General features: G+C 46.6%; 1 protein-coding gene across 1 annotated transcript; it reads left to right on the top strand.

The window, feature by feature from the left end:
* Positions 1-3,478: 3,478 nt before the first annotated feature.
* parp1 (poly (ADP-ribose) polymerase 1) lies at positions 3,479-11,497 on the top strand. The gene is made up of 23 exons (XM_068753722.1): positions 3,479-3,601; positions 4,591-4,753; positions 4,941-5,056; positions 5,147-5,361; positions 6,151-6,241; positions 6,352-6,468; positions 6,625-6,804; positions 7,170-7,332; positions 7,421-7,561; positions 7,674-7,913; positions 8,013-8,078; positions 8,152-8,284; positions 8,473-8,668; positions 8,754-8,882; positions 9,044-9,127; positions 9,289-9,411; positions 9,498-9,626; positions 9,710-9,808; positions 9,931-10,083; positions 10,218-10,345; positions 10,435-10,496; positions 10,639-10,753; positions 10,952-11,497. The coding sequence occupies exons 1-23, from the start codon at positions 3,479-3,481 to the stop codon at positions 11,031-11,033; spliced, it is 3,048 nt and encodes a 1,015-aa protein (XP_068609823.1). The 3' UTR covers positions 11,034-11,497.
* The last annotated feature ends 555 nt before the right edge of the window (positions 11,498-12,052 follow it).

Below are 12,052 nucleotides of genomic sequence, written 5' to 3'. Positions count from 1 at the left end.
CAGTCTGCAATCACACAGATTATGGTCATATCTAAAGACAGCTACATTGCAGTGCAATAACCATTTATAGGTATTAACCTGTATTTATAACAGGTTTTTCAGTGTAACATATCATACCTGGTGTCTTTGACATGCCGTCTTTTTTCAATGTCTAAATTTGGAGCATTGTGGAAATTAATATGTTGTGATTTTAATCTACTAATGTCTCAAATTCCATGCTCTTTTAAGACCACTAATTCACCAGGTCTTCGATGGCACATTATTTGCGTCCTCCTATACACAATGCAAATAGAATCCATAAGATGATCATTGGAGTGAAACCTGGGATAATATCACTGTGTCGAGTGCGTCTACCTTCTGTACTACACTTGAAAGGGACGCCCTTGCACGCTGAATGGAAGACAGGATTCCACTCGAGTCTTTCGGCTCTTCAGTCCGTTTATTTTGAGTCTGGTGAAAACCTTCAAACAAACACAACACCAATATAAAATGCACACAACTCTCAAATTTACAACACACCGTACATTTTTGGCAAGCGGACCAATATTAAATACAAATTTTGCAAAACTGGTATATATAAACAGTTTACACTTTTAAATAGAAACCGATTTGCACATAAAATCAACTTGTAAAATCTTTCGATACTATAAAAATGCTATAACTTCAATACAGTGGCTAAAATAAGTAATGTTTCAACAACTTTTTTAGTTATAAATTAACAATGGTATGAATCACATTTGTAAGGATTTTTAACTGTACAGTATTTATTAACTATTTATATGTATTTATTAAGTATAATATAAATTATTTACCTATTTGTAATACTTTTCATTGCAACTTCAAACCTTGCACATTTTATGAAATATAATTAGAAAGCAAAGAAAATGCAAATTACTCGCAATCAGTTTGGAAAATAAAACTAATCTTCAGAGTTGGGCAGATTAAAATGACTAAGTAATCATTTCATAAATGAAAGATCCCCCCCCCCGCGCGTATTAACACACCCAAGCTTTTGAGAGTGAAGCCCCGGCCGTCACGGCATCGATATCAGCGCAGTAAATCATTGTCTCTTACCGGCTGTCAGTTCAGACTGCTTTGTAAGATCGATATTGCGCAGCACGCGTTCATAACACGTTTTATTTTTGTTCTGCTCGTAGTCCAGCAGCGTTTATCCTTAGCCGCTCCCCGATCATAACAGGAAGAGGAGGTGTGCGTAACTTAAACCTGTCCGACGGCACCCCGATGATACAGATCAGTTCCGCCTGCTTCGTGCGGAAAATCCGGTTGATTGGCCGCTGTTATGATCCGGGAGATCAGATGGACCCATAATACGCCTGTTACTCCTTAGAGATACTTTCATTTATTATAGTAATTTAATTGAAGTATTGCTTTTAACTGTTCACCCTCATGTCTACAAAATAGTCCCATAAGCACCAGGGCAATACAGGGCAGAGTTTGTTTTTTAGTTTCATCAGAATTGGGAGTCATTCTGTAAAATAAAACTGCAGCAGAGGATGAATCAGTGCTGATCGCAAGGCTCCACATTTCAGCGTCAGCCCTGCTTTCATACTATTTGGATGATACATCTTGGCTCGTTTCATCACGGCAGAGACGGTTTCAGAGTCAATATTTCACGTTAATGGATTGTATCCTAGTTTTCATACTTGCATACAATTCCCCATGTTGAAAAAACTGGATTATGATGAGCTGTCTTGAATGCTTTGCATGGCAAATGCTGGAGATGAAGTAAATCAGTGAAGGTCAGTGCTGGAACCGTGAACGCATTTTGTTCACAGGCCTCCACCAGCCTGTGTCTGTGAATTGTCATCGGGATGAACCACCATAGGAAAGGTTTTTAACTGAGAATTACATTTCTGTTCTCTGTGCACTTTACAACCAGGCGAACAGGTTCCTGAGATCAAATTAATGAGTGATCCTTCCACACAAGAGATACTTAAATGTTTGCTGTGTGAACAACAATTAGATAAAATAAAATCACCCGCAGCATAAATATATATATTTTAATATATAAGTATATTTAGTAAAATCTCACCTGAGTGCCGCTGCAAATGTGAGCTTACTCCCCAAAAGCAGCTTTTACATGTAAAATGCTGTTTCTGTCTGGATTCAACATTTCTACTTTTTTCGCTTTGTCTCAGATTACTTGTTTTTTGGTCCATGTCAGTCTAGTGGTGGAGCTTTTATATATTCTAACATTTATTCGTTTTTTTTTAAATTCATTTGAAGTGTCTCACAAAATTATTTAAGTAAAAATAAAAATAAAAGTACTGAGAAAAAGCCCATTCGGGACAATTTAAATGAAATTGAAACTTGAGGTGGGTGGATGAGGTTCAGCAACAACCTTCTTTGGAAATAATGAAAGCAACGCAGAGCATTTATGTCCCAAGCTTTGTCTTATTTAAAAAAGAAAAGAAAAGAAAAGAAAAGTCAATCAATAAGGCAATCAATAAGACAATGAAAATACCAGGATTGAAAAGAAAAACGCTCAGAATCAGCACTGTAGTCGGCAATATATGGAGCTGTCCAGTGCTGATCCTGAAGGCGAACTTCAGCACTGGACAGCTCCATATGTAGCCGCCTACATATGGTGTTTAGGATCAGCACTGGACAGCTCCATATGTAGCCGCCTACATATGGTGTTCAGGATCAGCACTGGACAGCTCCACATAATGGTAATGTGCCCCTTCGAGAAAATGAGTTTGACGCCCCTGGTCACCCCTGGACTTGAGACTTGAAAGCACAGCTGGCGGCGATGCAAAGGACAGGTTGAAGTGGAGAAGGTTGGGTTGCTGTGGCGGCTCCTCATGGCACAAGCCGGAAGTACAGTATTAGTGGTGATGCACTCCTTCGGTCATCCCTTGAAGACTCTCTGGGCTCCATTAGTTTTGACTGCGACTAGCGCGGGTATTCTGATGATCGTCGATCGTGAAAATGAATCACTCAGTGCTTGAAAAAGTATTTCTGCATTCATGCCGGGTCTTAACGGGCCTGACACAAGACTGCTTTCCTCCTTCGTAATATACAATCAGTTAACCCGACTTTTGTTTCTTAAAAACTAGCAATGGTTATATTGATTTTTATTTATTTTTAAAATTAGGAACAAAAACAACGGTGAAACGGAAGCGCCAAAAATGAACCTGGTGATAATACGGGAGTATTCATGAAATAAAATCAGTGATTAGCGTGCCCCCCATCAGTATTGATCACAGAATAATCCTCCCCATAAGCTATTACTAGTCTATTGAGTATCAATTTAATTACAGCAGAGCTTGGCAGTGGGTAAAAACCTGGTATCGGGAAACTGTGACAGAGTGGGACGTCTTCCCCGGTGTCGCGCTCTGGACGCACGCGGGCTCTGATTCTGTGCTTTAGCGTTGTTGTGGCTCCTTCCTAATCCCGGAGAAAGTTTCCCTTACGTTATATTCTTATTCTCCCGCCGCAACCATTTAGAAAAAGCATGGCGGAATCTCAAGAGGACAAGCTTTACAAGGCGGAATACGCCAAAAGCGGCCGCGCGTCCTGCAAGAAGTGCAAAGAAAACATCGCGAAGGACTCGCTGAGAATGGCCATCATGGTGCAGGTAACGCAGCGCTGCTAGCTAGCTAGCTAGCTCACACCGGAGAACGGATCAGGGTGTTTAGGCTGCAAATGCAGATACTATCAGTCGACTCGTTGCAAAATGAGTCGACTGATTGCGGCTTCCTCAGAAGCCACGATCACCGCCGGGGATCAGGCGCCATCCTTCCCTCTGCGCACCAGTTTAACATTAACTAATAAGCAATGAAACGGGCTAAATGACATTTCTACACCGCCGCCATTGCTTTTACACTAATGCAATCTGTTGTTTTATTTTTGTAAATAAATACATTTGTGAGTTTTACAAATAAGCTTGTATGTCATGAGTAATTCAGGATCAACTCGGTCTCATCCAGAGGAAACCACGTGATGAAAACCAAAATCACTGAGAGAAAGGAAATGGGGGGGGGGGGGGAGATAAGATAAATGTGACAGCAAATCACTTTCTGGCAAAAAGTTCCAATTTGAGCGATCGCAACATTTTATTTGTTTGTTTGTTAAATTATGAGGCCGGGCATGCTATTTATATCTAATCCATTTAAAGTAATTATTCTCTTCGTTGGCGTGTCACCTGTTCCGTTTGAGACTTTCTTGTCCTCTCTTTTGTGGCAGTGCAGTTCTTTATAGTATTATTCTCCTATAATTGCCCACGCTTATGTAAAATAAAATGCCAGTAACAGCATTAGCTGTGATAAAAGCACATCTTCATATAACGTTATAGCGATAAAGAAAATTCATTGCATTTGTTTTTATTTATTTGTTCACCAAAACAGAACAAGTTGTTTGCCAGTCCATCCAGAATCAGTCATTTGACGACACTAAAACATAAAACATAGCCCTGAAATAAACAAAGCCATAAGCAATGTGGCATCAATTGGAACACAAACATTATTGACCTAAAGGAAATATTTATTTTTATATATACATTTTTATGACATGGATTGTTCAGCGGTTTATCTCACATGGTGACATTTTGTTTTCTTTGTCCTCCAGTCTCCCATGTTTGATGGGAAGGTCCCCCACTGGCACCACTTCTCTTGCTTCTGGCAGCGAGCAGCAGCTCAGTCCACTTCTGATATCGGCGGGTTTTCGGATCTCCGCTGGGACGACCAGGAGAAGGTCAGAAAGGCCATCGAAAGCGGCGGAGCGGCAGGAGGTCGGTGCTATTCCTTTAGGATTAACTTGCATCTCATTTTGCTTCTAAGGTATCGTGTTACTGTCTAACGTGCATCATGAGCAGCCCCTGCGAGGGTCGTGGTGCTCATGGAACCGGTAGTTGACTTGATTTTATTCTTACTCTCGGTTCACTTGAAAGCGACATTTGAATGGTTTCTTTCTTGTAGGAAAAGGGGATCCGAAAAGTGGCGCGAAAGGCGTGAAAACACTAAATGACTTTGCCGTCGAATATGCCAAGTCAAATCGCAGCACCTGCAAAGGATGCGAGGAGAAAATAGAAAAGGTTGGAATCGCGTTTTATCTTCACGACGTAAAATAAAAACATAATGCCTTTTTATTTATTTGATATAGCAACATCTGGCCTCTCCTTTAGGGTCAGATCCGGGTGTCCAAAAAAATGGTGGACCCAGAGAAGCCCCAGCTCGGCCTGATCGACCGCTGGTACCACACGGGCTGTTTCGTGAGCCGGAGGGAGGAACTGGTCTTCAAGCCTGAATGCAGCGCTGCCCAGCTGAAGGGATTCAACGCGCTACGAGCAGAAGACAAAGAGGAGCTGAAGAAGAGGCTCCCTGCCGTCAAAACTGAAGGGTGAGAAGAAGAATAAATGGGCTAGTGTTCTTCGTGTGGACCGGATACTTCTCAGCATTTACCTGAACACAACGCTAATCAGTCCCGGTCTGCCTCCTCTTCATCGTTGCCGAAGGGGACCCGTTTGGAGGCTGTGTCTTTTGACATCCTACAGCACAAGAAGATTCAGGTTAGGGTTGAGGTGTCTTTGGAGGCTGTTGTCGTGTATACGTATAAGAAGGGGTGTGACAGGATGACGGCGGTGAGCAGCAATTCCACGTGGAGCGGAGTGTGAAGAAGGAAAAGAACCAGAAAAAGTGACGCCGCCGTCCTCGTCTCCCGGCGCATGTTGGCGACGGCCCTCGTCTGTCCCTCCCCGCTGCCACTCGGCTCAGACGCGGTTCGCCTTAGCTGCCGTTTCACGGCGACAAAGTTTTGGCCGTATATGGAAAAGTATGATCGGCAAGGGTATAATCAAACACGTAAAGAAATAAAATAAAAAATAGACCACATGGGTCGTGTCCACCACCAAAACAAAGAAGCAGCAGCTCAAATCGGGGGGGGGGAACCATCAGCCACGTGGTCAGGATCACCAGCGCGGCGATCCGAGGCGTCATCAGGACCTGGTACCGGAGGGGCTTGAAGATGGCCACTGCCAGCAGGCTGAACGCTGTGTGGATGTGTTTCCATGAACTGCTTGAGTCTTGATGGACACAGAGCTGCTGGTGTGAATCCCGACTGGCCTCATTCAGAGTTATTAAGAATGATAACGTTTCAGCTGCAACTTAAACTTGGGAGTTTCTCTTATAGGAAGCGTAAAGCTGATGAGGTGGATGGATTATCAAAGAAGCAGAAGAAGGAGGAGGAGGAGGAGAAAAAGAAGCTGCAGGACCAGTTAAAGGTACGGTATTCATTTATTCGTGGTTTTTTGGGGTTCTGAGACATTATTCTTTATCTCGTTTTGAATATTTTAGCGCCATTTTTGTTCGTTGTCGTTTTGCGTGTCTGCAGAGCCAAAGTCAGCTGATCTGGGGACTCAAAGACAAACTGAGGAAGTTCTGTTCAACCAACGACATGAAGGAGCTGCTGATTGCAAACAGGCAGGAGGCTCCCTCTGGAGAATCCAACGTAACGGCGCCACTCGGCTCACAATAAATTAGCATCATAAGAACAACTTTATTTCTGTCTTTCACGTTTTCTCGTTTTGAGCAGCTTGGTAGGATTGATTACATCCTGCATTCTAACAGGACCATAACCAGCACGCTTGTGTTGTCCGACTGACAGTTGTTGGACTGCCTGGCAGACGGCATGGCTTTCGGTGCTCTGGATCCCTGCAATGAATGCATGATGGGGCAGCTGGTGTTCAAAGGCGATGCTTATTACTGCACAGGAGACATCTCAGCCTGGACCAAGTGTGTGTTCAGAACCGCAACACCCGTACGCAAAGACTGGGTCACGCCCAAGGTAGGCCGCCTCGCCGCAGGACTCTTTTTGGACGGTTGTATGGGACGCATTGAAATTGTGTAATTGCCAAATACCGCAAACAGAAAAGAAAAGGCCCTACAGGGGGTCGTCGACTTACGACGACAACTGGTTCCGAGGGTTTTGTCGTATGTTAAATTAACGTAAATATATTGGGCTGCGTCATGATTCTGTAAATGAGGAGTAGAAAGAGACAATTTCCTCTTTGTAGACATCGTGCGATTCGCTCGCTGTCCGGTATGTCGTTAAAAAAAACAGCAGACGAGTGCGGTCGAAAGTCGACGACCCCCTGTAGTAAGAGGAGCAAAATTACATGTATATGAGGAATATCCTGGTTTCATCTTTAGGAATTCCACGAAATTCCATACCTGAAGAAGTTCAAGTTCAAGAGACAGAACAGGCTTTATCCGAAGGAGACTCCGAAACAAACGGCCATTGCAGCCAAAGCCGAACCCTTGGCCAGCGCCTCAAACACCCTGACCGAGCCCCTGCCAGAGGGAGTGCCTGCAGGTCGGTGAAAAGGGCTGCAATGAACCAAAAACCACGTCTATTAATTAGAACCACTTTAACATTCTCATTTTGTGACGTCCGCCTGCAGACAAGCCTCTGACTGGCATGAAACTGCTGACCGTCGGGAAGCTGAGCAAAAACAAGGAGGATGTGAAAGCTGCTGTGGAGGAGCTGGGCGGAAAGATGGTCGGCTCCGCCAGCAAGGCCTCCGTGTGCCTCAGCACCAAGAGTCAGTCTTCAATCGATGGAGGATAACCACAATATCAATAACATTGATTGTTATCAGACACACGCTGAGAACCAATGTGTCCCTCGTAACTTGCAAATTAATGTTTTCACAGAGGAGGTGGAAAAGATGACCAAGAAAATGGAGGAAGTGAGGGAGGCTGGTGTGCGCGTGGTGTCTGAGGATTTCCTCGCAGACGTCAAGTCGTGGCGTAAAGCCCTCCAGGAGCTGGTCTCCCTGCATGCCATTTCACCCTGGGGGGCAGAGGTCAAAGCGGAGGCTCAGGCGTCTTCCGTGGCCTCCAAGTCTGGTGCGCTGGCGACCAAAAGCACCGGCAGAGTGAAGGAGGAAGGAGGTCAGGACCATTTCTGACTGCTGTTAACCGCTTTGTTTCTAGGGGGGGGGGGGGGGGGGGGTGACTCCTAATGACAGTTTTGCATTTACCCTCCCACAGCTGGTAGCAAGAGCAAGAAGATGAAGCTCACAGTGAAAGGCGGCGCTGCTGTGGATCCTGATTCTGGTAGTCATGAGCGCCTTCAGTTCCGTGTTGTTTTCTTATTTTTTAGCTGTTATTAATGATTTTTGATTGTTAGGTCTGGAAAACAGCGCTCACGTCCTGGAGCAGAGCGGGAAGATGTACAGTGCAACGCTGGGCCTTGTGGACATCGTCAGGGGGACTAACTCCTACTATAAGCTGCAGCTGCTGGAGGATGACGTTCAGAAGCGGTCGGTTCCCCTCTTACCTTTCTGTGATACGAAAATGTCCACATGAACTCAAAGAGCTCAAAAAGGATCCGATTTATAAAAAAAAAAAAAGGATCAAATACAGAAAGCTGCCAATAAATCAGTGGGTGCAATATGAACTGTGCAAATAATAATATTTGCCCCCCTGCCCCTGCTTTGCCGATGTGCAGGTACTGGGTGTTCAGGTCTTGGGGCAGGGTGGGGACCACCATCGGCGGCAACAAGCTGGACAAGTTTCACGACAAGAATTCTGCCACGGACAACTTCCTGTGCGTCTACAAAGAGAAGACGGGCAACAGCTGGAGCTGCTCCAACTTCACCAAGTACCCCAACAAGTTCTACCCCCTGGAGATCGACTATGGGCAGGTGCACAAGCACGTTCTGCACTAGGGGGGGGGTCCTCCAGAACGACGGGTGTTTCCCGCGTCTCTGTCTTCTTGTTACCTCTCAGGATGAAGACGCGGTGAAGAGGCTGACTGCCGCCACTGGTTCGAAGTCTAAGCTGGCCAAGCCGGTCCAGGAGCTGATCAAGGCCATCTTTGATGTGGAGAGCATGAAGAAGGCCATGGTGGAGTTTGAGGTCAGACGGACACACTCAGGGCGGATCTGATTTGAGTACTGACCAATCGTGTCGCATATTTGAGTCATGCGGTTGTGAAAGCGTTTTTTGATGCGTGTGAATTTACTCTGTGTGTATTGCGGCGCCACCTTACTGTCTTCCTTCTCCTCTGCGTCCTTCAGATTGACCTCCAGAAGATGCCCCTTGGGAAACTGAGCAAGAGGCAGATCCAGAGCGCCTACGCCCTCCTCACTGACGTCCAGCAAGTCAGTATCCGACTGGTCCTCCTGGGCTTCGTCATTCTGGGCTCTGTCGGGGCGCCTCCCTGCGGCGGGGGGGGGGGGGCTCTCCTCGTGAGACGTCCTCGCCATCAGCCGGCCCCGGAGAGGTTCTGAACGACATAAACATTTCTCACCTTTTATCGCAGGCCGTGTCGGATTGTCTGCCCGAAGCGCAGATACTCGATCTGTGTAATCGCTTCTACACCCTGATCCCTCATGATTTCGGGATGAAGAAGCCGCCTCTGCTCGACAACCTGGACTACATTCAGGTAAAGACGCCGACACTGTCTCGTGCTGCACAAGCGTGTGTCTCTATGAATGGGGCTCATAGCGTCCCCGGCGCACTGCTGCTCAGGCTAAAGTCCAGATGCTGGACAACCTGCTGGACATCGAAGTGGCGTACAGCCTGCTGCGAGGAGGGGCCCAGGACGACGACAAAGATCCCATCGACATCAACTACGAAAAACTCAAAACCAAGATTGAGGTGAGGAGGAGGCCGTCCGTATCTCCTGGGCGTTGTTTAGCACCAGCAGAAACGACGAGCGACGGCTAAAACGTGTTTCTCAGGTTGTGGACAAGACGACGGAGGAAGCCGACGTCATTTTGAGATACGTCAAGAACACCCACGCTGCCACACACAACAGCTACACGCTGGAAGTGCAGGAAGTAAGTCCTCCAGAGCGGGTTGCAGCTGTATTGTGTTTTTTGTGTAACTCTGCTTCGCTCAGATTTCATGGCACCTCGCTGTGTCCTGACTCCCCCCCCCCCCCCCCCCCCCCCACTTTTAGATCTTTAAAATTGTACGAGAGGGAGAGCACCAGCGGTTCCGCCCCTTCGAGGAGCTGCACAATCGGCAGCTTCTGTGGCACGGTTCTCGCGCCACCAACTACGCCGGCATCTTATCTCAGGGTCTCCGCATCGCTCCCCCCGAGGCCCCGGTGGTGAGTTCTGGAAACTGCTGCTCCATTTGTTACTGTGCAGCGTTGTGTACTTGCTTCCCAAGTACCGAGTTGTTGTTTTTTTTAATGATCTTGTCCTCCTAATGTCCTCCTTCTGTGTTACTTCATTCCTCCAGACCGGCTACATGTTTGGTAAAGGCGTCTACTTCGCTGACATGGTGTCAAAAAGTGCAAACTACTGTCACACCTCGCAGTCGGATCCCGTCGGCCTCCTCCTGCTGGGCGAGGTTGCCCTCGGCAACATGTGAGTGTCCCCGCTCAGGACTGCGTGTCACTTTGCCTTCAACGATATGCGACCATTTGAATGGGAAGAGTGTTTCATTTTTAATGCAGGCATGAATTGAAGAAGGCGTCCCACATTACAAAACTCTCCAAGGGCAAGCACAGCGTCAAAGGTGGGCAGTCATTTCATCAAAGAGGACACTTGTCTCTTGCTGCTGCGTGAAGGGATCGGTTACATTTTGTTTGTAGGCCGTACATACAGGAAATCAAAGAGAACCTGTATGACTCATTATTTGTTTTGCTTTTTCCTCGCAGGTTTGGGGCGAACCGCTCCTGATCCGAGCGCCACGGTCACTTTAGACGGGGTGCAGGTGCCTCTCGGGAAAGGATGCAACACGAACATCGATGACACGAGCCTGCTGTACAACGAGTATCCTTTAACGCCGACCGTCCATCGGTTCGATTCTTTTGTTCGTATAGAATTACATTGTCAGACTTTGCAGGAAAGTTGGTGGCGCCATTGTCAGTGGATTTGTCGGCACCTTATTCCTGTGCGCGTCTTCCGCCCGCCTTTCTGTCGCCGTCTTTCTGTCCATACGCTCGTTTTCCTGAACCGCTGCTCCTCCAGGTACATCGTCTACGACGTAGCGCAGATTAACCTCAAGTATCTCCTGAAGATCAAGTTCAACTACCAGTCGTCCCTGTGGTGAGAGGGATCGTCTCGGGAACCCCCTTCAGCGAACACACGGAACCGCCGTTGCCTCCGAGCGCCTCGTTCTCCGCAGCAGAAGACGTCTGGCTTTACAATCTCTCGTCACTTTTCATCAGGTATACGGCTGGCAGCCTTCCCGAGAAATGCATTAGGTACTTGGGTTACCTTAAAGACAGTTAAGAGTAGTGGTCGAGGTTCGGTGCATATTCCGTACGCAGGTATCAACTTGGAAGCAAACAGAAAATGTCGTTTTCTCTGATTTTAGAAGCGTCTTCCTTTGTTAGTATCCCAGTTATGAAGGCGTAACGCTAAGATGACCAGTGGACATTTTGTAGACTTAGTTTCAAACACACTGTACAAGGGTTGCCATGTATATACCTGTTTTGTTGTTTGTCTCTTAAAGAAATGGCTGCAGTGGTATGTGGGACACGTCTTTTTGTTGTTCGACCAGAATAAAAGATTGAGCTCTCAGTCTGGTCTTCGTTTGTTTTCATGCTATGATCTTCCATTTCAAATATGGGGTTGGATTAGCGTGTTGCCTTTGAGGGTTTCTCTCATTGGTCAGGATTTATGGACCGATTTGTACGGTATTCCATGGACTCCAGCCCCCCCCCTGGATAATAGCTTTGCCTCTAAGCTGCAGGATATTTAATGAACTCTCCTGTCTGCGTGAAGACGATGGCGTTGACTAACCTGATCCCCCCCCCCCCCCATTTCGCCAAAGACGTGTGTTTTCATGATGGCACCTTCTACTACTGTACTTTCTTCTTGTCCCTGAGGGGTCAACACAGCGAATCAACCTTCTCCACTTCGCCCTGTCCTTTGCATCGTCCTCCCTCACTACGTCCATGTATCTTCTCCTGGGTCGACCTCTAGCCCTGTTCCCTGGCAGTTCCATCCTCAGCATCCTTCTACCGATATAGTCCCTGTGTTCGAAGGACTTTCAACGGAAACAAGACCGCAAGGGCTTTTTTTAAAATGATCTTAGACAGGATGTTTGACTGTACTTGTACTGCT

Source organism: Brachionichthys hirsutus, chromosome 20 (assembly GCF_040956055.1).
Source record: "Brachionichthys hirsutus isolate HB-005 chromosome 20, CSIRO-AGI_Bhir_v1, whole genome shotgun sequence".
Lineage (NCBI taxonomy): Eukaryota > Metazoa > Chordata > Actinopteri > Lophiiformes > Brachionichthyidae > Brachionichthys > Brachionichthys hirsutus.
This window is presented reverse-complemented; position numbering and strand designations above follow the sequence as displayed.